Source organism: Salvelinus namaycush, chromosome 5 (genome assembly GCF_016432855.1).
Source record: "Salvelinus namaycush isolate Seneca chromosome 5, SaNama_1.0, whole genome shotgun sequence".
Taxonomy (NCBI): Eukaryota; Metazoa; Chordata; class Actinopteri; order Salmoniformes; family Salmonidae; genus Salvelinus; species Salvelinus namaycush.
In genome coordinates this window covers 54,462,159-54,487,767 of record NC_052311.1, presented here as the reverse complement: position 1 = coordinate 54,487,767, position 25,609 = coordinate 54,462,159, and the positions used below count along the sequence as shown (strand labels likewise).

General features: G+C 44.3%; 2 protein-coding genes across 3 annotated transcripts in view; one reads left to right on the top strand and one right to left on the bottom strand.

Annotated features, from left to right (window-relative positions):
* ddr1 (discoidin domain receptor tyrosine kinase 1) overlaps positions 1–9,089 on the top strand; it is a 40,839-nt gene extending 31,750 nt beyond the window's left edge. The window contains exons 11-18 of the mRNA XM_038992723.1: positions 2,435–2,581; positions 3,793–3,946; positions 4,129–4,263; positions 4,524–4,649; positions 4,863–5,060; positions 5,352–5,619; positions 5,791–5,940; positions 6,083–9,089. Of these exons, the coding sequence (XP_038848651.1) occupies positions 2,435–2,581; positions 3,793–3,946; positions 4,129–4,263; positions 4,524–4,649; positions 4,863–5,060; positions 5,352–5,619; positions 5,791–5,940; positions 6,083–6,223 (1,319 nt within the window). The 3' untranslated portion in view covers positions 6,224–9,089. The remainder of the gene's footprint in view (positions 1–2,434; positions 2,582–3,792; positions 3,947–4,128; positions 4,264–4,523; positions 4,650–4,862; positions 5,061–5,351; positions 5,620–5,790; positions 5,941–6,082) is intronic.
* Positions 9,090–10,625: 1,536 nt separating this feature from the next.
* flot1b (flotillin 1b) lies at positions 10,626–24,108 on the bottom strand. Of its 2 annotated transcripts, XM_038994527.1 has the most exons (12): positions 23,976–24,108; positions 22,762–22,823; positions 21,878–21,953; positions 21,431–21,521; positions 21,135–21,278; positions 20,421–20,540; positions 19,787–20,035; positions 19,375–19,556; positions 15,283–15,328; positions 13,788–13,925; positions 13,148–13,312; positions 12,993–13,019 (listed from the first exon to the last, which is right to left on the bottom strand). In XM_038994527.1, the coding sequence occupies exons 2-12, from the start codon at positions 22,802–22,804 to the stop codon at positions 12,993–12,995; spliced, it is 1,281 nt and encodes a 426-aa protein (XP_038850455.1). In that variant the 5' UTR covers positions 22,805–22,823; positions 23,976–24,108. The 2 variants fall into 2 exon arrangements, with proteins under 2 accessions (XP_038850456.1, XP_038850455.1); XM_038994528.1 differs by lacking the exon at positions 23,976–24,108 and having other exon boundaries at positions 10,626–13,019; positions 22,762–22,804.
* Between the last annotated feature and the right edge of the window lie 1,501 nt (positions 24,109–25,609).

Genomic DNA, 25,609 nt, shown 5'->3' with positions numbered 1-25,609 from the left:
CAGTAACACACACAAGGAGATGTGGTACAGTACAGTAAACACACAAGGAGATGTGGTACAGTACAGTAAACACACAAAGGAGATATGTGGTACAGTACAGTAAACACCACAAGCAGAAGGAGATGTGGTACAGTACAGTAAACACACAAAGCAGAAGGAGATGTGGTTACAGTACAGTAAACACACAAAGCAGAAGGAGATGTGTACAGTACAGTAAACCACAAAGGAGAGTGGTACAGTACAGTAAACACACAAAGAAAGGAGATGTGGTACAGTACAGTAAACACACAAAGCAGAAGGAGATGTGGTACAGTACAGTAAACACACAAAGCAAAGGAGATGTGTGTACAGTACAGTAAACACACAAAGGAGATGTGGTACAGTACAGTAAACACACAAAGGAGAAGGAGATGTGGTACAGTACAGTAAACACACAAAGCAAAGGAGATGTGGTACGTACAGTAAACACAAAGCAGAAGGAGATGTGGTACAGTACAGTAAACACACAAAGGAGATGTGGTACAGTACAGTAAACACACAAAGGAGAAGATGTGGTACAGTACAGTAAACACACAAGCAGAAGAGATGTGGTACAGTACAGTAAACACACAAAGGAGATGTGGTACAGTACAGTAAACACACAAAGGAGATGTGGTACAGTACAGTAAACACACAAAGCAGAAGGAGATGTGGTACAGTACAGTAAACACACAAAGGAGATGTGGTACAGTACAGTAAACACACAAAGGAGAAGGAGATGTGGCACAGTACAGTAAACACACAAAGGAGATGTGGTACAGTACAGTAAACACACAAAGGAGATGTGGTACAGTACAGTAAACACACAAAGGAGAAGGAGATGTGGTACAGTACAGTAAACACACAAAGGAGAAGGAGATGTGGTTACAGTACAGTAAACACACAAAGGAGAGGATATGTGGTACAGTACAGTAAACACACAAAGGAAGGAGATGTGGTACAGTACAGTAAACACACAAAGGAGATGTGCGATACAGTACAGTAAACACACAAAGGAGATGTGGTACAGTACAGTAAACACACAAGGAGATGGTACAGTACAGTAAACACAAAGGAGATGTGGTATAGTACAGTAAACACACAAAGGAGATGTGGTATAGTACAGTAAACACACAAAGGAGATGTGGTACAGTACAGTAAACACACAAAGGAGATGTGGTACAGTACAGTAAACACACAAAGGAGATGTGGTACAGTACAGTAAACACACAAAGGAGATGTGGTACAGTACAGTAAACACACAAAGGAGATGTGGTACAGTACAGTAAACACACAAAGGAGATGTGGTACAGTACAGTAAACCACACAAAGGAGATGTGGTACAGTACAGAACACCAAAGGAGATGTGGTACAGTACAGTAAACACACAAAGGAGATGTGGTACAGTACAGTAAACACACAAAGGAGATGGGTAGTACAGTAAACACACACAAAGGAGATGTGGTACAGTACAGTAAACACACAAGGAGATGTGGTACAGTACAGTAAACACACAAAGGAGATGTGTACAGTACAGTAAACACACAAAGAGATGTGGTACAGTACAGTAAACACACAAAGCAGAAGGAGATGTGGTACAGTACAGTAAACACACAAAGGAGATGTGGTACAGTACAGTAAACACACAAAGGAGATGTGGTACAGTACAGTAAACACACAAAGCAGAAGGACATGTGGTACAGTAAACACACAACAGGATACAACAGATAAAACACTAAAACTTAACATGACACCATCAGATCCTGCTGATAGACACAGACAGGCAAATTGGGGACACATACCCACACCCACACCCACACCCACACACACACACACATACCCACACACACATACCCACATACACACACACACACACACACACACACACACACACACACACACACACACAGGGAATAAGAGACCTATTGTTGACTGACGGGAAGGAAAGCGGAAGAGAGAGAGAGCATTCCTAGTTGCTCCGCGCTGCAGGCGGCCGCTATGCTGTCTTTACTATCCACTGTGTGAGATTTGAACAGTGTCACATATTATACAGAAGAATAACAATCACAGAAATATTATTATGCTGAATAACAGAAATATTATCCTCCCACATGTACTTTATCCTCCCGTGGGTGTTACATTTGTTCATTGTCTGAGTTGTGTTAACCTTGCCTGGTCTTTGCTCTGCTGACCTGTTCTGTTCTCCCCAACTTAATGCATCCCTCCCCTTGTATTGTCACTGGTATGCTGTGTTTCGCTAACTTGTGTTGTGTTTTTGTTGTGTTGTGTTTTTGTTGTGCTGTGTTGTTTGCCTTGTCGTGTATATCGCATGTTTGCCTTATTTTGTGTTTTGCGTGTTGTGTGCCTTGGTTTGTGTGTGTGTGTGTGTGTGTGTGCTCCATGTGTGTGTCCCCAGCCTTGCTGTTAAACAACCCAGCCTATGACCTCCTCCTGTCAGATCAGAGGCAGCATGGCTCAGGCTCCTCGTGGCCCCTAACCGTCCCTATGGCCAGGGCCAGCTCCTCCCACCCTCAGGAGAAGAGCCTCAATAATGGGGCCCAGGGTAAGAGCCTCTGACTGGGGGGAAGTACCAGGATTCACCCCCTCCCTGGAGCTCCATGGAGCTGGAATCATACTGTCTAGAATAACAGAGTGACATCAGGGCTCTGAGCATGTGTTTGATTATGAACCGTTTGTCTGTCGCTCACTGCATCAATTCACTCCATTTTGTGTAGTGCTTTAAGCATAATAAAGTCATTTGTCTCAAAATGCCTGTGACAAAGGCCTGAGCACGCCTCTCAACTCTTCCATCCCTCTCTCCACTCCTCTATCCCTCTCTCCACTCCTCTATCCCTCTCTCCACTCTTCCATCCCTCTCTCCACTCTTCCATCCCTCTCTCCACTCCTCTATCCCTCTCTCCACTCCTCTATCCATCTCTCAACTCTTCCATCCCTCTCTCCACTCCTCTATCCCTCTCTCCACTCCTCTATCCCTCTCTCCACTCCTCTATCCTCTCTCCATCCTCTATCCCTCTCTCAACTCTTCCATCCCTCTCTCCACTCCTCTATCCCTCTCTCCACTCCTCTATCCCTCTCTCAACTCTTCCATCCCTCTCTCCACTCCTCTATCCCTCTCTCCACTCCTCTATCCCTCTCTCAACTCTTCTATCCCTCTCTCCACTCCTCTATCCCTCTCTCCACTCCTCTATCCCTCTCTCCACTCCTCTATCCCTCTCTCCACTCCTCTATCCCTCTCTCCTCTCTCCACTCCTCTTCCCTCTCTCCACTCCTCTTCCCTCTCTCCTCTCCTCATCCCTCTCTCCACTCCTCTATCCCTCTCTCCACTCCTCTATCCCTCTCTCCACTCTTCCATCCCTCTCTCCACTCCTCTATCCCTCTCTCAACTCTTCCATCCCTCTCTCCACTCCTCTATCCCTCTCTCCACTCCTCTATCTCTCTCTCAACTCTTCCATCCCTCTCTCCACTCCTCTATCCCTCTCTCCACTCCTCTATCCCTCTCTCCACTCCTCTATCCCTCTCTCAACTCTTCTATCCCTCTCTCAACTCTTCTATCCCTCTCTCCACTCCTCTATCCCTCTCTCCACTCTTCCATCCCTCTCTCCACTCTTCCATCCCTCTCTCCACTCCTCTATCCCTCTCTCCACTCCTATATCCCTCTCTCCACTCTTCCATCCCTCTCTCCACTCTTCCATCCCTCTCTCCACTCCTCTATCTCTCCTTTTGCAACCTCTTCCCTCCTCTCCCTCCCTCCAGCCTGTGGTATGGACTTGGAGAAGGGCTTGCCCCCCACCCAGGAGGAGCCTCCCCCGTACCCCGATGCCCCTCCCTACCCGGCCCTGTCTCCCCCCTTCCCCGCCAGCGTGCCCCACTATGCAGAGGCGGACATTGTTAGCCTGCAGGGCGTCAGGTAGGAGGGTTAAATCACCATTAAAAACCCACCTTTTTAACTTGGACTTGAATCAGTGATCTTTCTTTGTTTTTATGTTATTTTATTCATCTATTTTATTGCCTTTTTCGTGTTTCTACCCTAAAGTGTGTTGTGATTTTAAATGCACTTTCAATACACTTGGCTGTGATTTGTCTTGTCAGTGGTAACAACACGTATGCAGTGCCAGCCCTGACCTCCCCCAGCCCCACTGCAGCAGACTGCACCCCCCTGCCTGAACTGCCCCGACACTGTCTGGTCTTCAAGGAGAAACTGGGAGAAGGACAGTTTGGAGAGGTGTGTGTGCTTGTGTTTGTGTGTGTAGACGTGTTTAACTATACTGTGTGTATGTGCAAGTGTGTTAGCTTGACAACTCTCACTAAATTCTTCCGCTGCTCTGTCGTTCACTACATTCTTTAGTCTGAGACTGGCATCATTGAAGTCATTTGTGGCGATGCGGGGTGGTTTTCTGATCATGTGAGACAGTGGCTATACTTGGACTTTTAGTTGTGGTTGTTGGTTGTCTGAAGGTAACTTTTCCTGTTGGTTCCTTCCTCAGGTGCACCTGTGTGAATAGAGAGCCTCAGGACCTGCCTAACCTGGAGTTCCCTTTCAACGTGAGGAAAGGCCGCCCTCTGCTGGTGGCTGTTAAGATACTGCGCCCTGACGCCTCCAAGAACGCCAGGTCTGTCTCAGGATAGTTCATCTAAATCATTTAGCGAACAATTACCATTTCTAGATCTACTAAGAACATCTAATTGTGGTCCTAAAGTTGAGTTTTTCTTTCTCAGTCTCTGTCTCTCTCTCGCTCCATCTCTTCTCTTTTAGCTTTTTCTCATTTCAATGGTTGATCTCTCTCTCCACCCCTCGCTCCTCTCTCTCTCTCCCTCCCTCCTAGGAATGACTTCCTAAAGGAGGGGAAGATTCTGTCTCGTCTGAAGGACCCCAACATCATCCGTCTGTTGGGAGTGTGTGTGAGCAGCGACCCTCTCTGTATGGTCACAGAGTACATGGAGAGTGGAGACCTCAACCAGTACCTCTCACACAGAGTCCTGCTGGACAAGACCGGACCCACACACAACACCCCCACCATCAGGTAATACGCACACATAGTACACATAGTACAAACGCACATAGTACACACACGCACATAGTACACACACACACATAGTACACACACATAGTACACACACAATACACACACAGTCACACTCACATTTTCACAAAGACAGATGCATATACACACACAATACACACACAGTCACACTCAGATTTTCGGAAAGACAGATGCATATACACACACAAACACCTTTCCACCTGCATCTGAAATATTGTATTTCTGCCTCTTCTCTTCTTCTTCCACCACACATCCCTCCATCCCTCTCAGTTACCCTGCTCTGATCGCCATGGCCAGTCAGATAGCTTCAGGGATGAAGTTTCTGTCGTCTCTGAACTTCGTGCACCGTGACCTGGCCACAAGAAACTGCCTGGTGGGGGGTGAGAAGGGTGAGAGCGGGGCCGACCGGGGCGGGGAGCAACCCATCAAGATCGCCGACTTTGGGATGAGCAGAAACCTGTACGCTGGAGACTACTACCGCATCCAGGGGCGGGCCGTGCTGCCTATACGATGGATGGCCTGGGAGTGTATTCTGATGGTTAGAGGACACACAGGGAGAGAGAGGGGGAAGGAAGGAGAGAGATGCATAAAGAAAACAAGAGGATATAATATTACAAAAGAAACAAACAAAATGGTGGGACAAGTAGTAAGTTAGTTGTGGTAAATAAGTAACTAACCAGTAACTAACAGATAGTGTGTGTCTCTGCAGGGGAAGTTCACCACAGCCAGTGACGTGTGGGCGTTTGGTGTGACTCTGTGGGAGATGCTGAGTGTGTGTCAGGAGCAACCTTACTCCAATCTGACTGATGAACAGGTCATAGACAATGCCGGAGAGTTCTTCAGGGACCACGGAAGACAGGTGCACACACTCATACACAGGCTCATACAGTACAGTAGCAGTACATTTAAGTAGATGGAATGTTTAACCCTCATCTCTACCTCATCCCTTTTGTCTCCCCCCTCCATCTCCCCCTTTCTATCTCCCCCCCCCCCCCCCCCAGGTGTATCTGAGCAGACCAGATGTGTGTCCTCAGGGTCTCTATGACCTCATGCTGAGCTGCTGGAACCGGGACTGCAAGCTCCGCCCCTCATTTGCCCACATTCACTCCTTCCTCACAGAGGATGCCATGAACATGGTATGAGAGAGAGGGATGAGAGACGGCTCCTCCAACCTTCATTCCGCCATTCATCAGAGATGAGTGCTTTGAGCGAGGGATGTGTAGAAGTGGTGGAGGTGTAGAGGGACGGGTGCCTGCTTGTATATTTTGTATTTCTCTATGATGGGCGGATGGGGCTGAGACACCGCTGGTTCGGTTTTCACTCCCACGAGACAGACCCCAACCCAAACCCCTTTACCCCCCCTGAGTAGTCTCTAGAGTGTCTTGATAAGAATGTAACACAATACAATGGTTGGTGCGGTGGTGGGTTGGTGTCTGATTCTGCATAGTACTTACAAGACCACCAATGGTCCGTCAATGGTCTGCTAGCTAACACAGGGAAGCTGTAAGACATGTATGGGGAGGTGATGTGACAATGCTTGGTAATGTAGATGAAGCTAAAATGAATTTGTAACGCTGATTTAACGTTTCTCAAAGAATATCAACAATGCCAATCTGATTATGTATCAATGTCAGACTTTAATACTCTGAAATGTGATTATAGTTTAATAGCATATTAACATTTTGGGATAAACTTAATAACACATCATCCTATATAGATATTTTATTACTTGACCTGCTAATGTTTTTGGTATTGTATAAATCATGTGCTAGGGTTACTGGTGAAGGTCTATATATATTCTCATACTGCCAACATTTCTCCATCTCAAAACGGTACACACACATTTTTCACAGAGGTGAAATTGCACATAAGGTTCTGTCTTAGTACCATATATAAAACGAGTATGTCCCAGTATGTTTCACTAGTTTTCAGTATATAACCCAGTTCTTCCCAGACCCTTATTCCCAGCCCCAAACCCTCCATCCCAGACCCCAGTCTAAGATTGTCTCTAGTCTCATAGAACCAGACGAGTGTGGCTGAATATTGCATTATATTCCTCTGGCCTACCCGTTACGCCTGAGCTTTAAAGTCTGGCAAGCAGAATGATGGTGTCTCATACACAGGCCAGTAGCAGACACAGCAACAGGTGTTCCACCAGCAGTCTGTAACACCAGGCATTAGACAGACACACACACAATGCTGTCAGTCAGTCAGTCAGCTGCTCAGCCCAGACTAGGCTGGCGTTGTGAATATATTCTGCCTCCCTCTCCACCCAACTCAGTATCTCACCACTCCGTAAGCCTTTCATTCTGCAGTCTCACTCATATCTCTCAACTGTTCCACTCTGAGCTGTAACGATGGAGTTATACTGGACTGATGTGAACTGATCTGGACTCGAGGACTCTTTCCAGGACAGGAAGTGTGTGGTTGTTACTCTACCAGACCTCCAAACTGAAACCCTTTGGCCCTCCGGAGCCAGAGAGAACTGACTGGTGTCACGTGACGTGAGCCTCACTGACTGAGAGAACAGGTACAGTAGGGGAGGTGCACTGTGAATGGCTACAACCAATGAGATTTGAACTTAACAGAAGAGACATCCTTCCTGATGGGAGCTGGAATAGTACAGCCCACAGCAACACACACTGAAAGACAGACAACACTGCCTGTGCTGTGACATCACATGTGAAACTGACAGTTGTGATTGGTGACTAGCTGATGGAACAGCATAACATGGATGGACAGATGGATTGATGACTAGAGGGGAGTGGGGGCTGATATATGTAAATGACCATTTTCATGTGTAAGTGAGGTGAGCGATGTGATGATTTTCTACCAGCGATGGATAGCGGAGCTGGGTCTGACTCAGTGACCCAGATGCAGAAAGGAGGTTCATGTATATGTCCAATACACTACCAGCTGCACTTTAAAGGCTGTTTCTGGCCGCACGCCCCAATACCTGCACTAGAATAGTAGAGTCTTGGCCAGTCTTGGGGCGTAGTTACAGTTGGCCAGTCTTGGGGCGTAGTTACAGTACTTGTAGTTTAACAACTAATTAACGACACTTTCAGAGTAGCTCCCCCAACACTGGTATGTATCATGTTAGTATGCTAGTGTGGATGTTGGAGCGTACAGACGGTCTGTATCCCCTCGGCGTTAGAACCGATAGCAGTCCAACATGGCATTGCTGGTCAAAAGAGATGTAGTTCTAAACAGAAAAACAGGTCAGTGTCTTGTGATTTATCTACTTAAAGTTGATCATTTATTCATGATTCATTTCAGTGGATTGTTGTTCAAATAGAACTGCCTCATAAAAGGTGTTCTCAAGGAGGAAAATAAAGGTTTGGAAAACGTCTATCTACATTCTGAGGAAAGGTAGAGTACACCAAATGCTCATCCCCAAACTTTCTGCCAGTGTTACATAGATTCCCAGCAATAGGGAAACGATCAGACCTAATGGTTAAAACGTCAAAATCACAACAAATTTAAATCTCATGAGAAGAGGAGCACTAACAACTGTATCCAAAGCCTTTTAGTTTGTCAGTAACCTTTCATCTACATTATCCCAACATAAGCTGCCATGGTGGACTCTGCCTTACTGATTGTAGTTCTGTATAATGTGTCAGGCTTAATCAAGATGATCAAATAATCCTTGTTTACTGATTGAATGAGTGTGAATGGTGGTGCCATACGAATACAGTATGTGTCTCGATTGACCTTTTTTGATACACTGTAGCCCAACTAAACCCATATTTGTATATATTTCCTGTATATGTACTTAGAATCTCCTTGTTGTCAGTGATGTCATCCTTTGTCTTAGAATATGTACACATCATCAGGTTCATCTTCAAAGTACAGAATTTTTATTTTGTTGACTAATATATGGAATTTCTTTGTTAGTTGGGGTCTCTTCTTTTTGTTCCTTTGTAGAAAGCTTGCTACCTTACCTTGATGCCATTGTAATTCATTGTGTTGTCTATTTTTGTAGTTTTAATAAAGTTAACCTTTCCAAATAAAGCAAGGAAGAACGTTTGTCATTAAAACACACACTGAAGAAACAACACACGTGGAGGACAAAGGGTTTGAGTTAGGAAATCAGAGCGTTTGTGTTTATATAATGTTACAATAATAATTTCATAATATTCATAACTTAGTGCACTTGAATTCAAAGTTTACACTACAGTGCCTTGCAAAAGTAATCATCCCCCTTGGTGTTTTTCCTATTTTGTTGCATTACAACCTGTAATTTAAATAGATTTTTATTTGGATTTCATGTAATGGACATACACAAAATAGTCTGTTCAAAAAAACAGAAAAGTGGTGTGTGAATATGTATTCACCCCCTAAATAAGATCTGGTGCAACCAATTACCTTCAGAAGTCACATAATTAGTTAAGTAAAGTCCACCTGTGTGCAATCTAAGTGTCACATGATCTCAGTCTATATACACCTGTTCTGAAAGGCCCCAGAGTCTGCAACACCAAGGGGCACCATGAAGGCCAAGGAGCTTTCCAAACAGGTCCGGGACAAAGTTGTGGAGAAGTACAGATCAGGGTTGAATTATAAAAAAATATCCAAAACTTTGAACATCCCACAGAGCACCATTAAATCCATTATTAAAAAATTGAAAGAATATGGCACCACAACAAACCTACCAAGAGAGGGCATTAATCAGAGAGATAACAAAGAGACCAAAGATAACCCTGAAGGAGCTGCAAAGCTCCAAGTATCTGTCCATAGGACCACTTTAAGACGTACAGAACTGGGCTTTACGGAAGAGTGGCCAGAAAAAAGCCATTGCTTAATTAAAGAAAAAAATAAGCAAACATGTTTGGTGTTTGCCAAAAGGCATTTGTGGGAGACTCCCCAAACATATGGAATAAGGTACTCTGGTCATATGAGACTAAAATTGAGCTTTTTGGCCATCAAGGAAAACACTATGTCTGGTGCAAACCCAACACCTATCCTCACCCCGAGAACCTCATGTTTTTTATCAGCAGGGACTGGGGAAACTGGTCAGAATTGAAGGAATGATGGATGGTGCTAAACACGGAAATTCTTGAGGGGAAACCTGTTTCAGTCTTCCAGAGATTTGAGACTGGGATGGAGGTTCACCTTCCAGCAGGACAATGACCCTAAGCATACTGCTAAAGCAACACTCGAGTGGTTTAAGGGGAAACATTTAAATGTCTTGGAATGGCCTAAGCCCAGACCTCAATCCAATTGAGAATCTGTGGTATGACTTAAAGATTGCTGTGCACCAGCGGAACCCATCCAACTTGAAGGAGCTGGAGCAGTTTTGCCTTGAAGAATGGGCAAAAATCCCAGTGGCTAGATGTGCCAAGCTTATGGAGACACACCCCAAGAGACTTGCAGCTGTAATTGCTGCAAAAGGTGACTCTACAAAGTATTGACTTGGGGGGGGGGGTAAATAGTTATGCACGCTCAAATTCTGTTTTCTGTCTTATTTCTTGTTTGTTTCACAATAAAACATATTTTGCATCTTCAAAGTGGTAGGCATGTGTAAATCAAATGATATAACCCCCCCCAAAAAAAATCTATTTTAATTCCAGATTGTAAGGCAACAAAATAGGAAAAATGTCAAGGGGGTGAATACTTTCGCAAGCCACTGTACATGGAAGGCCAGGCATTATCTTGGCATGTCAACAACGCATAGACGGAAATACAATCACAGAAATCATATTTAACTAAGAGCAGCTACAGTACAGAAAAATGTTAAAAGTCACAAATCATTGACATTATGACGTAATATACAGGTGTGTGCATAAGTGAAAGCAGTAGTATTGGTTTGGCGAAATTGGCTTTCATTAATATCTTTAGGACATAGCATGCCTCTATAGGTTGTTACAATGTTTAACGTGGGGTGATAGTTTAGCCTTTAGGTTGAGAGAAAAATGGGAATCTTTCAACTTAGTCAGGCACTTGGCGGTAACAAAATGCATAGACAGCCAGAGAGCATGTAAGCTTTGGGGAATACAATCAGCTAGAGAGAAGTAGCTTCTAGAATCCTGAGCGGTGGTATAGAACATAGAAGGATTCTATTTCTATGGTATAGAACCAGTCCCTAACAACAAACCCTATACTACAAAAAGGATCAAACAGGGATGTGATCAGCACCACATAGAACATCTGGAAAAATAGATCAGTCTAATGATAAGATTACGATACAAAAGGATAGCTCCTGATTAATCAACACGTCTGATTAAAATGTATATCGTCTACAGAAGGTGCATGTCTACCCCACTGGACCATACATGGGACTCCACTATAGTAGTGTCTGTAGCCTGGTCCCAGGTCTGGTTGTGCTTTTGCCCGTTCCATTGACATTGTTAAGGAGAGCAGAAACATTGTTTAAGAGAACAGAAACAGACTGGCACCCAGGCTAGTTTCTCCATTCCCCTCTCCTACACACATAACTTCACCTCAAACAGCACATCCACCAGGCACCACGTGACTGACAGTACACCTGACCTAGATAAATCCTACCTCTGAGGTTAGTCTTCAGCAGAAAAACCCCAGTCTGCTCCCTCCCTCTTCCTTCCAATCACTTCACAGAAAATCTCCACCTTTATGCAGTTCTAGCACAGCAGAAGCTCTGATCTAAGGCCTGTCTGTCTAATAAGTCTAGGGTTTAGAAACACACTGGAACTAAGCCATAATGGTGTACATGACAATCTGTTGGATAAACACTATAGTAAGAGAATCTGTAGTTCCTTGATTTTTTTTGCTTTGGAAAATTAGATGATTAGGTACCATCAAATTCAGTACTCCATTGTACCAACAGAGAGAAGAGGTTTAGTGCCAACCCATCATATAGTTTGTGATTTCATCCCACACACATGGCAGAGTCATGGCAAAAAGCCCACAAATCAGCCTTATCTGCATGCAACTTGGTTTCTACTGTAATATGGCTTGTATTGATATGATGAATTAGACTTTAAAACACAAGGCACTGGCCATTCTAGAGGGTCATCTTAGAGATATCAGTAGCCTGATCTAGGATCTACTGTCAGGGGAGCACATAGTGGATAACCACTTTGTCCATAAGGTGGTAGACAGAGGTACTAGAATCCACAAGCGGGTAGAACATGTTTAATAACATGACTACCAGGACTACAATTAGCTATAAAAAAAAAAGATACGTCCACAGTGAAAGTAAAGAGCATTTCTTCTTCATTTGCAAAGCAATTGATAGCAACTAGCTAGCCAACCATGCTCCGAACAAGACAGACTACCTTATAGAACAACTGCAAATGTTGACAAAACAATCAGCTGACAAACCCAACAATGAAATGGATGACCTCCTACTGACACGATTATTTCCTGTGAACAACAAAAAGGCACTGAGAATGAAAACATCATTTCTCAACCACATCCCAATGAAATGACATTCTATGAATTACAACTAAAACACAACTATGTGACAGTGGAACTGTTTATATGGACCCAAACCTGTAATAGAGGGAGACAGAAAGGCAGGCTTGAAGCAGGGATTAAAACACACTGAATAACGGACGGGGAAAAGAGGCTAGTTACGACCAGAACTACTAAGGATGTGTCATGCTAGTCCAAAGTGCTTTCCTTTCCTTCATCCAAGCTGAACTAACAGAAATATGAATGACCAGGAGAAACAAACTCCCACAGAAGGCCTATAACATACAGCTTTGACCCATCCTCTGTTTCCAGATCAGTGCCAATAAGAGTGCTGAGACATGCCCTAAGAAAGACTACGTGCTATAACACAGGCATGCAGACAGGTATGCAGACAGACATGCAGACAGACATGCAGACAGACAGACAACTACACTAGGTAATAGTAATTATAGGCACAAGGAGGCAGTATGGAGTTCCTGGTCTGACGGTGCAGACTGTCTCAGTCATTGGGCTCCATTCTCAGCCCATTCGGGTGGACAGGCCAACCTGTGGAAAGAAGGGGAGAGAATGGCAGTGTTTGTCGACAAACATGTTCACATACACATACTGTTTGCACACACACACACACACAAATACTATTTTTCTCTTCCACACACACACACACACACACACACCTGTGAGATGTTGATTCCAGTGAGTTTCTCCACAGCAGCTGGTAGTCTGGTCATGATGTCCAGAACCTCTCCGGTCAGCTTGGCCGCGCCCACCTCACCCCCACCGCTGGAAACCATGGTAACCTTCTGGGCCATGGAGAGGGGCCTGCTGATCTCCTCTGCTATCTAGAGGACAGGAGGAGTGATGGCAGCTTCAGGAAGAGAACAGCAGCAGACAGGACTGCAGTAACAGTACACTACATATCCGTCTGTCATCTAATCAATCTGTCATCCAGCTATCCTTAAATACACTGAATCTGACCATTTATCCATCCAATCTCTTCATCTCTCCATCCATCTGCTTAAACTCTCCATCTACTGAATTGCTTTCCCATCAATCCTTCTCCCTATCCATGCACCCTCCCAGTCTCTAGTAGAACCAGTCCTCCTCCCAGTCTCTAGTAGAACCAGTCCTCCTCCCAGTCTCTAGTAGAACCAGTCCTCCTCCCAGTCTCTAGTAGAACCAGTCCTCCTCCCAGTCTCTAGTAGAACCAGTCCTCCTCCCAGTCTCTAGTAGAACCAGTCCTACTCCCAGTCTCTAGTAGAACCAGTCCTACTCCCAGTCTCTAGTAGAACCAGTCCTACTCCCAGTGTGACTGACCAGTGGTAGTTTCTCCAGCAGCATGTCCACCATGGCTCCCTCCCCGTACTGTTTAAAGGCCTCAGCCTTCTTAGCCATCTGCTCTGCCTCGGCACGACCCTTAGCTTCCAGAGCAAACGCCTCAGCATCGCCCCTCATCTACACAGACAGGACAGAGACAAGGAGAGAGAACACATTATAGTTCAAATAACCAAAGGGTGTATATACAGAAGAAAAAATAAGAACACACTCAGTTGCCAGTTTATTAGGTACATCTGGTACCAGGGCGGGTCCAGAACAGCCTGAATTATCCAGGGCATGGAAACGTTGCTCAATAACTGGTATCAAGGGACTTAACTTGTGCCAAGAAAACATTCCCCACACCATTACACCACCCCCTCCAGCCTGTACCGTTGACACCAGGCAGGAAGGGGCCATGGACTCATGCTACTTATGCCAAATTCTGACTCTGCGATCAGCATGACGCAACAGGAACCGGGATTCGTTGGGCCAGGCAATGTTTTTCCACTCCTCAATTGTCCAGTGTTGGTGCACGCGCCCACTGGAGACGCTTCTTCTTGTTTTTAGCTGATAGGAGTGGAACCCGGTGTTGTCGTCTGCTGCAGTAGCCAATCCGTGACAAGGACCGACGAGTTGTGCTTTCCGAGTTGCCGTTCTGCACACCACTGTTGTACTGTGCCGTTACTTGCCCGTTTGTGGCCCGCCTCTTAGCACGATTATTGCCATTCTCCGTCAACTTCTCATCAACAAGCTGTTTTCACCCACAGGACAGCCGGTGACTGGATGCTTTTTGTTTGTCGTACCATTCTCAGTAAACCCTAGACACTGTCATGCGTGAAAAGCCCAGGAGGCCAGACGTTTCTGAGATACTGGAACCAGTGCACCTGGCTCCGACGATCATACTACGCTCAAAGTCGCTTAGGTCACTCATTTTGCCCATTCAGATGACTGTCTGCATGCTTTATATAGCAAGCCACGGCCACGTGACTCACTGTCTGTAGGAGCGAATCATTTTCATGAACGGGGTGGTGTACCTAATAAACTGGCCACTGAGTATATACCAATGTATCTGAACCGCAAGACACAGGTGGGTGGTTGTTCTATGAAAAATACATCCAAATGTGAAATGGACTGTTAATAAGACTGATTAATAAGGATGTGTATAATATATGAAACAGGAAGAAAGAGAGAACTTATCCTAAAGTAAGGTTAAATTAAGGCAAGTAAGCAATGTCTACAAAGAAGGAGACAAGGAAGTTAGAATAGAGACAGGAAGAGGAACAGAGAACACCAACCTCAATATGGAGAGAGGGGAGGGAGAGAAAGAGAGCGAGAGGAAGTGGATGAATGAGAGGGTGGAAAGGACAGGCTGTCAGGGGAGAAGCTAGGACAGGAGGCATATCAGACAGCTATTGTACTGGGGGTGAAGAGACTGATAACAGGAGTGACAGGAGAGTGGAGGGGAGTGATAGAGGAGAGGTGCTGCTGAACTCACTCTGATGGACTCTGCCTCTGCCTCAGCCTCCATGATGAGCTGTGCACTGTGAAAGAGAGAAGGACAGAGACCGTTTGAGTTGAACAGAGCAAATGTTGGAGCACTAGAAAAGTCTCTTACTCAGTTTAACAGGACTCACTGTCCAGGACTACTGTAACTACTACGGAACAGAACATACCCACAGTTCTGACACACCCCCATCATTCCCCTTTTATGGCGACAATAGGGCCATTATTTGCTGTATACTTTAGAAGTATTGGAATTAGGCCAAAGCAGTATGTAAAGGAAATAGTGGTGAACTTGATCAAATGTCCTAGTGTGTCTGACCGTTTCTGAAAGAAAGAAACAATTGCAAATTGTTGTGGCCCTGTAAAAAGATCGTTTGAACGCAATAATTTTTTGCAATCACTTTTTCCCCTGAACATAAATATGCTGCACTGCCCGCGAATTCTGAAACATGGTGTACAACTACAGTAGGGCTACTTACAGCTGTAGCCTACACACTTCAATGCAAAACATCAACCACAGACACTCAAATCAACTGTCTGTTACAAACTGTGCTCCCTGTGGATGCATAGGCTAGCTAGAGCACATTTTTAAAATGATAATAGCCTATCTAATAGGTCCAATTAAAAATGAGAGATGTGCATGGTATTTTGTTGTATGGCTACTTCAGGAATATGAACTCATGACCAGAACATATGAGGAATTTATTCTGCAATGATCATTATTTTAGAATGAAAAAATAACAGCAAATGATTGCATCTTATTATTATATTTAGCTACTTGTTTTTTAGTTATGAATAAGAGTATCATCATACAGTTGAAGTCAGAAGTTTACATACACATTAGCCAAATACATTTAAACTCAGTTTTTCACAATTCCTGACATTTAATCCTAGTAAAAACTCTGTTTTAGGTCAGTTAGGATAACCACTTTATTTTAAGAATGTGAAATGTCAGAATAATAGTAGAGATAATGATTTATTTCAGCTTTTACTTCTTTCATCACATTCCCAGTGGGTCAGAAGTTTACATACACTCAATTAGTATTTGGTAGCATTGCCTTTAAATTGTTTAACTCGGGTCAAACGTTCCGAGTAGCCTTCCACAAGCTTCCCACAATGAGTTGGGTGAATTTTGGCACATTCCTCCTGGCAGAGCTGGTGTAACTGAGTCAGGTTTGTAGGTCTCCTGGCTCGCACACACGCCTTTTCAGTTCTGCCCACAAATTTTCTATAGGATTGAGATCAGGGCTTTGTGATGGCCACTCCAATACCTTGACTTTGTTGTCCTTGAGCCATTTTGCCACAATTTTGGAAGTATGCTTGGGGTCATTGTCCATTTAGAAGACCCATTTGCGACCAAGCTTTAACTTCCTGACTGATGTCTTGAGATGTTGCTTCAATATATCCACATAATTTTCCTACCTCATGATGTCATCTATTTTGTGAAGTGCACCAGTCGCTCCTGCAGCAATTTATGGCGGTTTTGGAGCTGTGGCTTCTTCCTTGCTGAGCGGTCTTTCAGGTTATGTCGATACAGGACTCGTTTTACTGTGTGTATAGATACTTTTGTACCCGTTTCCTCCAGCATCTTCACAAGGTCATTTGCTGTTGTTCTGGGATTGATTTGCACTTTTCAAATCAAATGTTATTAGTCACATGCGCCGAATACAACAGGTAGACCTTACAGTGAAATGCTTACTTACAGACTCTAACCAATAGTGCAAAAAAAGAGTTAGGTGAACAATAGGTAAGTAAAGAAATAAAACAACAGTAAAAAGACAGGCTATATACAGTAGCGAGGCTATAAAAGTAGCGAGGCTACATACAGACACCGGTTAGTCAGGCTGATTGAGGTAGTATAGTTGTAGATATGGTTAAAGTGACTATGCATATATGATGAACAGAGAGTAGCGTAAAAGAGGGGTTGGTGGGTGGTGGGTGGCGGGACACAATGCAGATAGCCCGGTTAGCAAATGTGCGGCAGCACTGGTTGGTCGGCCCAATTGAGGTAGTATGTACATGAATGTATAGTTAAAGTGACTATGCATATATGATAAACAGAGAGGAGCAGCAGTGTAAAAGAGGGTTGGGGGGGGGTGGGGGCACACAATGCAAATAGTCCGGGTAGCCATTTGATTACCTGTTCAGGAGTCTTATGGCTTGGGGGTAAAAACCGTTGAGAAGCCTTTTTGTCCTAGACTTGGCACTCCGGTACCGCTTGCCATGCGGTAGTAGAGAGAGACAATTTTTAGGGCCTTCCTCTGACACCGCCTGGTGTAGAGGTCCTGGATGGCAGGCAGCTACCGTACACACTACCCTCTGTAGTGCCTTGCGGTCAGAGGCCGAGCAATTGCCGTACCAGGCAGTGATGCAACCAGTCAGGATGCTCTCGATGTTGCAGCTGTAGAACCTTTTGAGGATCTCAGGACCCATGCCAAATCTTTTTAGTTTCCTGAGGGGGAATAGGCTTTGTCGTGCCCTCTTCACGACTGTCTTGGTGTGTTTGGACCATTCTACTTTGTTGGTGATGTGGACACCGAGGAACTTGAAGCTCTCAACCTGCTCCACAACAGCCCCGTCAATGAGAATGGGGGCGTGCTCTTTCCTCCTTTTCCTGTAGTCCACAATCATCTCCTTAGTCTTGGCTACGTTGGGGGATCGGTTGTTATTCTGGCACCACACGGCCAGGTCTCTGACCTCCTCCCTATAGGCTGTCTCGTCGGTCTGTGATCAGGCCTACCACTGTTGTGTCGTCTGCAAACTTAATGATGGTGTTGGAGTCGTGCCTGGCCATGCAGTCGTGGGTGAACAGGGAGTACAGGAGGGGACTGAGCACGCACCCCTGTGGAGCTCCAGTGTTGAGGATCAGCGTGGCAGATGTGTTGCTACCTACCCTCACCACCTGGGGGCGGCCCGTCAGGAAGTCCAGTATCCAGTTGCAGAGGGAGGTGTTTAGTCCCAGGATCCTTAGCTTAGTGATGAGCTTTGAGGGTACTATGGTGTTGAACGCTGAGCTGTAGTCAATGAATAGCATTCTCACATGAGTGTTCCTTTTGTCCAGGTGTGACAGGGCAGTGTGGAGTGCAATAGAGATTGCATCATCTGTGGATCTGTTTGGGCGTTATGCAAATTGGAGTGGGTCTAGGGTTTCTGGGATAATGGTGTTGATGTGAGCCATTACCAACCTTTCAAAGCACTTCATGGCTACGGACGTGAGTGCTATGGGTCTGTAGTCATTTAGGCAGGTTGCCTTTGTGTTCTTGGGCACAGGGACAATGGTGGTCTGCTTTTCACACCAAAGTACGTTCATCTCTAGGAGTCAGAACGCGTTTCCTTCCTGAGCAGTATGACGGCTGCGTGGTCCCATGGTGTTTATACTTGCGTACTATTGTTTGTACAGATGAACGTGGTACCTTCAGGCGTTTGGAGATTGCTCCCAAGGGTGAACCAGACTTGTGGAGATCTACAATTACAAGGTCTTGGCTGATTTCTTTTGATTTCCCCATGATGTCAAGCAAAGAGGCACTGAGTTTGACGGTAGGCCTTGAAATATATCCACAGGTACACCTTCAATTGACTCAAATGATGTCAATTAGCCTATCAGAAGCTTCTAAAGCCATGACAATTTTCTGGAATTTCCAAAGCTGTTTAAAGACACAGTCAACTTAGTGTATGTAAACTTCTGACCCACTGGAATTGTGATACAGTGAATTATAAGTGAAATAATCTGTCTGTAAACAATTGTTGGAAAAATTACTTAATAACCGACTTGCCAAAACTATAGTATGTTAACAAGAACTTTGTGGAGTGGTTGAAAAACCTAAGTGCATGTAAACTTCCGACTTCAACTGTATATTCTCCATTTGCACAAGGTTACCGTTACCTTTTAGCAATGCAATACTTCAACCACTAGAAACGTTGTGTACACATGGTCTAGAGCCTGCAGGAGGAGGAGTACATTCTCACCTCAAGTTTCCTTTTTACAACTGACAACTTTTGCGTAAAAACTGGCGCATGCAGGTTTTGGGGCATATTTTGTGTGTACGAAACGTTTCTAAATGAGGCCCTTGGTATTGTAACATACCGTTCCGCCTCAGCCAGTCTCTCCAGACGGTATCTCTCTGCCTCAGCAGGCTTCTTCACCTTGGCCTCCAGCTCCATCTCCTTGCGGATGATCTCCTGCTCCTGGAGCATGATCTGCTGAGACCTCTCCACCACCTTCACCTGCATCATCTCCTCCTCAATCCGCTGCTTCGTCTTCGCCACCTACATAACCCCAATTACACAACCGATTTAGAAAAAACACTCAGACACTTTACATCAAAAGTGATGGCAGTGGGGGGAATTTGAGGATCATGCTCATATCTCAAGTTAGGATTCTGCCGTGTGTAAATAAACGTGAATTTTTTCCATATTAGAACACGACACTGCCTCGGCTGTGTTGGGCATCTGAATGAGAGGATCATTGCACGGCCCAGAGTTTGGTGGCAGGATACCTGTAGCTGATAGGCCATCTCAGACTCTGCCTTCTTGGTGTTGACCTCGTAGTCGTAGGAGGCCTTCTTCAGCTCGTAGTCCCTCTGGGCTTTGGCCATCTCGATCTCATTCAGATACTGGGCCGACACCTTCTCCTGCATGGCCTGGGCCTCACGGATCACCGCGTCTCGTTTGTACTGAGCCTCTCCGATCCTGGCATCCTTCTGCACCTGAGCTGTCCTAGCTTTACCCAGGGAATTGAGGTAGTCCTGACAGAGAGTGTCATTATTATTATTAGAAACATGGTAGTTTGGGTCCAGCATGTGATTGGCTGATATGGCCAATATACCACAGCTAAGGGCTGTATCCAGGGACTCCCCTTCGCATCGTGTCTAAGAACAACCCTTAGTCGTGGAATATTGGCAATATACCACACCACCTTGGGACTTATTGCTACTATAAACTGGTTACGAACATAAACAGAACAGTAAACAAGTATTTCTGCAGGAATTTGTCTTGCATTCTCGAACACTGACTTTTAAAAGACATTTGACCAAATCTGTGCCAATATCTCAATTTCAGACTGTATTCTGTAACAACAATCCTTGTGTGACCTACTGTAACGTCACTGTTTATTTGTCAGAGAGAACAAACCTGGTCGTCGTGAACGTCTTTCAGCGTGTAGCTGACCACGCCGATGCCCATGTTGACCAGGTCAGAGGAGGCCACCTTGAACACCTGCTCAGAGAACTTCTTACGGTCCTGGTAGATCTCCTACATGGGAAGGACATCAATAATAATAAATAATATACATGCCATTTAGCAGTCACTTTTATACATTTTCGTATTGGTGGCCCCAACGGGGATCGAACCTATGAACCCTGGTGTTGCACGCGCCATACTCTACTAACTGAGCCACACAGGACAAGAGGGGGATAAGGGTGGACCAACCATAACGAGTGTACCCATGAGTGTTCCTGTCAAATTGGCCTAGTCTGAGGGGCTTTGTCCCTTCTAGTATTTCTGTATCTACATGGGGCAGACACCAGTAGCATACAGAGGAGATCAGCCAGAGCTACACAGGGAGTAAAACAACAGACCTTGGGAATGAAAGGAGACTTGTTATTACATACGTTATAATAACTATAATCCATTATTGCGCTGAGTTTCCAGGCAGGTTTGCCAGCATTTTAGGTAAGTCATGAGAAAGGTCAACAATGAGGAAAAACAAGCTATGGCTTGTAGCTGGAAGTCAGTGAGACATTCAGCAAGTCAATTTAAAAGACCAAGTCACTCCTTTAGGAAGAGAAAAGGGCACCAGAGGCAACACATGCCCTTTATCAGGACATGGTGCGGTGTGTAGCCTACCTCAACAGTCAGATGGGCGATGATGGCCCTCTGGTGCCCCTCCAGTGTTTCCAGGGCGATGTTGGAGACCTCAGCCTCAGACTTCCCCATGAACATCTGACAGGCCGTGGCCAGCATCTCCTTGTTCTGACCCTGGATCTTCACCTGTCAGAGGTCAGGGGTTATAGGTCAAAGGTTACATATGGAATCCCTATTTGACCTGTGAGGTCAATTATACCTATCCAATCAGAATACATGGCTACTTTCACATGTACACGAAGTGTGTAGGGGCTAGGGGATGATTTCTAAGTCCATACCTGGGCGATGCCAGTGACAGAGATGGGCACTCCATGACGGGTGTACACCTTATCACTCTTCACATTCAGAGTCAGGGTGTTCAGAGTGATCCTAACAGACACCGAGAGAGAGAGAGAGAGAAGGGGGTATGTGGTTCAAAGAGGGAAAGTACAATGAGAATAGAAAGGGGGATAGCGAGAGGGAGGAGAAAGTGAGTCAGAGAGAGTAACCACGGCTACAGGTGGAGGCTACAAATGACAGAATGTGTTGCATTATAAGCTTAAAATACTAGCCTGGCATTTATATAGGCTTACTCATTTAACCACTAACGTTACAGTAACAGTAGAGAATACACAGGGACTATGGGGCCTTTTTCTCTATACATTAATAGAATCCCTGAATGAAACCTGGATAGATGAACGGATGGATAGATAACTGAAAGAAGAAGGGGAGGGAGAGATAGCCACCTCTGGATCTGTTGAATACAGGGGAGGACAAACACTCTTCCTCCAGCGATCATTAGAGGAGGGGAACGACCAAAGCCTGGAGGAGAAGCGAAGGAGAAAGAGAGCAATCAGTCTTTGACAAAGAAAAGTAAAAAATGTAGCCTTAGAATATACTAAAAGAGTGGGTTATTTGAAAATATGAGAGAGATGAGATTACATTAGGCTATACTCTCTGTCCACACAGTACTGCACACAATTAAGATGTAATGTACACAGTGAGTCTATGACATTAATTTGCCTACATATAGGACTACATCGCAGCACCACATTCCATACAATACAATGTAAGTGAGGAGCTAGCCTATCGACAGCTGGTATTGTAAAATGTAAACAAAATACTGTACGGTTTGAGCTGAACCTGATTACAGATTCCTGTCCTGGTTTACTACACACTGTGACATCTGGGCGCGTTCAGCAGGACACGACGTTTTGGAACATTCAGATAGAAATATGTAACATAGAACAAACTTGCCTCTCCGACATGTCGATCAAGGATTGTTGTCATGTTGGCTCTATTAATGACTTTTCTATCAGCAAAGTTTGACAACTGAAAGTGGCCCAGAGTTACTAAATGGTATCACATGACACTTCATGATAGGCCAAAGTGAGTCACATGTCACATGGCCCTGCATTACATTTACTGTTACTTGTACTGTAAACAATCACATACAGTAAACAACATAGGCCTATTACAGTTTCAAGAAGAGTCATAACAATATTGGGCCATGTAGGGCGATGGGGGTACGGTTGTGTAGATTACCCAACCTGTTTTTTTTGGAGGGTTCTGTATTGTGTCATGTAAGATTATGTTAATAAATATTAACACATGCAACTAAACATCTTACCAGACACCACCATGGCTTCATTGGGTCCACATGTGTGGAACATCTTGATTTGTACCTAAAAGCTGTTAGAGAAGATTGCCAACGTCATTAGACAGTCTCCACTTGGTTGGCCTAATCTTTCAAGACTCCCTGGGTTAGTACTAGTGTTTTGCTGCTAGTCCCAATTCCAAATAGCTTAGGCCTAGTAGGTCAATAACACAGCTGAACATGTAATCATAAATGTAAACACAGCCTTGAGAGCTACAATTAAAATAACGTTTAAATTTTAAATATAAGTGATGAAGTAGGCCTAGTGCCTCAAGTTGTGTGTCTGACAGTCACTTGTTCATCCGATCTGGTACAGTAGTGTGGAGCCTCAATAAACATTGTTTATGTCAATCACCTAAGCCAAAGACCCAATTGGCAGACCCTACACAACTTCCCACACACACTATTTGCCTTTGATACTTTACTTCCTGTTTATAACGAAATGTACAAGACAGTGAAATAACTGGTTGTGGTAACTATGTTGTGGTAACTAGATGGCAGTTACTTTTGTGGTTAGTACTTGTGCTGAGAAAAAGCAGTGCAATCAACTTGGGAAAAAGTGACAGACAGTCTGGGTGGGTGTAGAACAGACTACAGTTTAGAGAGAACGTTATTTGGAAGAATGGGACAGAGGCGTTCCATCTCATCTAGGATCTAAGCAGATTGATGGGAGGTTAAATTAGCCATGTGGATACTCCAACAGTGTCGTTCGTGAATCCGTGGCTTATGCTGGAAGTTACATTATAATAGTTACCGTCTGCCAATATGTTACAGCTAGCTACATAGTTACCACAGAGATAGTTTCTCTACTGTCTCTGGTTACTATAACTAGATAGTTACGTAAACAATGTGCATGTTAAATACAGCAGATAGCTAACGTTAGTTAGTGCATTTACTATAGCCGTGTGCTGTCACCCATACTGACCCACCCTATTCTGTCTCATGGCTTCACATCACTCCCCATGAACCACAGCAAAGATTATATTTCTCTCAGATCACAGAAACGTCTACCACAGTCAAGTACGTAGCTAGCTAACTTGCTACTATGCACCCGCCTCAACCAAATTAGCTAGTATGCTAGTTTAAGCTTGCTGGGTGAAAATCACATTTTTACGTTACGCTAGCTAGGTCCATAACAACCACAAAAAAAGAAATAAATAATTGTTATCTTGCCTACTGTAACTTACCAATCGATTCTCCCTAAAGATATGTTTTCATAAATCGTCGTGTACACTCAAGAGGGTTTCAATGTACTCCGATTTACGTGACTTGACGACTGGCTCAAATACTGGAATTGCAACAAAATGTTACTTAACGTGACTTAATGGAGAGCAAATGCTGACCACGCCCCCTTAGGAGTATAGTGGAAATAACGCCATCTGGTGGTCAAACTGCAGACATTCGTTACCGAGAGAAATGTGAAGGGCGGGAAGGGTTGTCTAACTTCTTGCTTTGGAGAGTGTCGTTTTTTTATTTATTGGGCACAGGGGAGGGTAGTGCATTTTTTCCCTGGTCTAACTCTTTGCTTTGGGGAGTGTTTTTTATTTATTTATTGGGCACAGGGGAGGGTAGTGCATTTTTTCCCTGGTTTACATTCGCTCTTTTGCATTATTTATTCTATCCTAGCCACATTTCCTCATCTGCTTGCATGCACCTCCCCTACATGAGGTGTTTTGGTACTTCCCTTATACACTACGTTTTTCGGGATGCTAACTTTTACTACCACAGGTCAATATAGTCTACCAGTCTGTCTACCCTGTCTTCTATCCACCATTCATAGTAATAGTAATGGAAGGTGTATCATTTGTCAAGATCTGCAATAAGCTAACTAGCAATCATACCACACATAAAAGCATTCAAAGCTGAATCAATTTTCAATATGAACCCACAAGAAAAACTATGAATAGCTGATAGGCAAAGGAGAGGCAAGGTGCATCATTGTACATGAAACTATTTGCATTGACCCCCTTGTTTTATTCTTATTGTTTTGCACAGGCTCGATGTACACTCACTGGACTCTAACCACACACCTGCATATTGATGACGCCACACACACACACACATTCCCTCACACACGCTGCTGCTACCCTCTATTTATTATCTATGCATTATCACTTTACCCCTACCTACATGTACATATTACCTCGACTAACCCATACCCTTCCACATTGACTCGGTACTGATACCTTTGTATATAGCCTCGTTATTAGTTTGTGTTACTATTTTTCCTTTAGTCTATTTAGCAAACTTTTGTTTTGTTTTACTCTGCATTGTTGGTTGAGGGCTAGTAAGTAAGCATTTCACAGTGTTGTATTTGGCGCATGTGACAAATACAATTTGATTTGAACAGTAAAGACATGAGACATACAGCTCAAAAAGCTCCCCTGTTAATCTTGTTTAGGGACAATACAATTATCCTACATAGACTAGCCTACAACACCACAATGCAATGAATCATTGCATTATTGTTTAAGTGAGTACAAAATTATACTCTAGGCTGCAGTGAAAATGTCATTTGAATAACAGCGCACAGGTTTCCAGCCAACCTTCTTATGGGAGTAAAGTACAAGTCAGATAAAAAACGTAATGACATCGCAATGCATTCAGTTTATTAGGCTACAGATTAAATAAGTTGGTGAAATTCACCTGGTGGTGAATGTTCACAGTGATGATCTCGATGCTCCTTTCAATAAATATCAAGCGTCTTATTCTGGTGACATGATCGATGCATGGCTGCTGTTAGACAAATAAAAAGAATCTCGCACTTTCGTCCATAATTATCTCATGTAGGCTACAGAGTCCCACAGTGGAGGCGTCATAA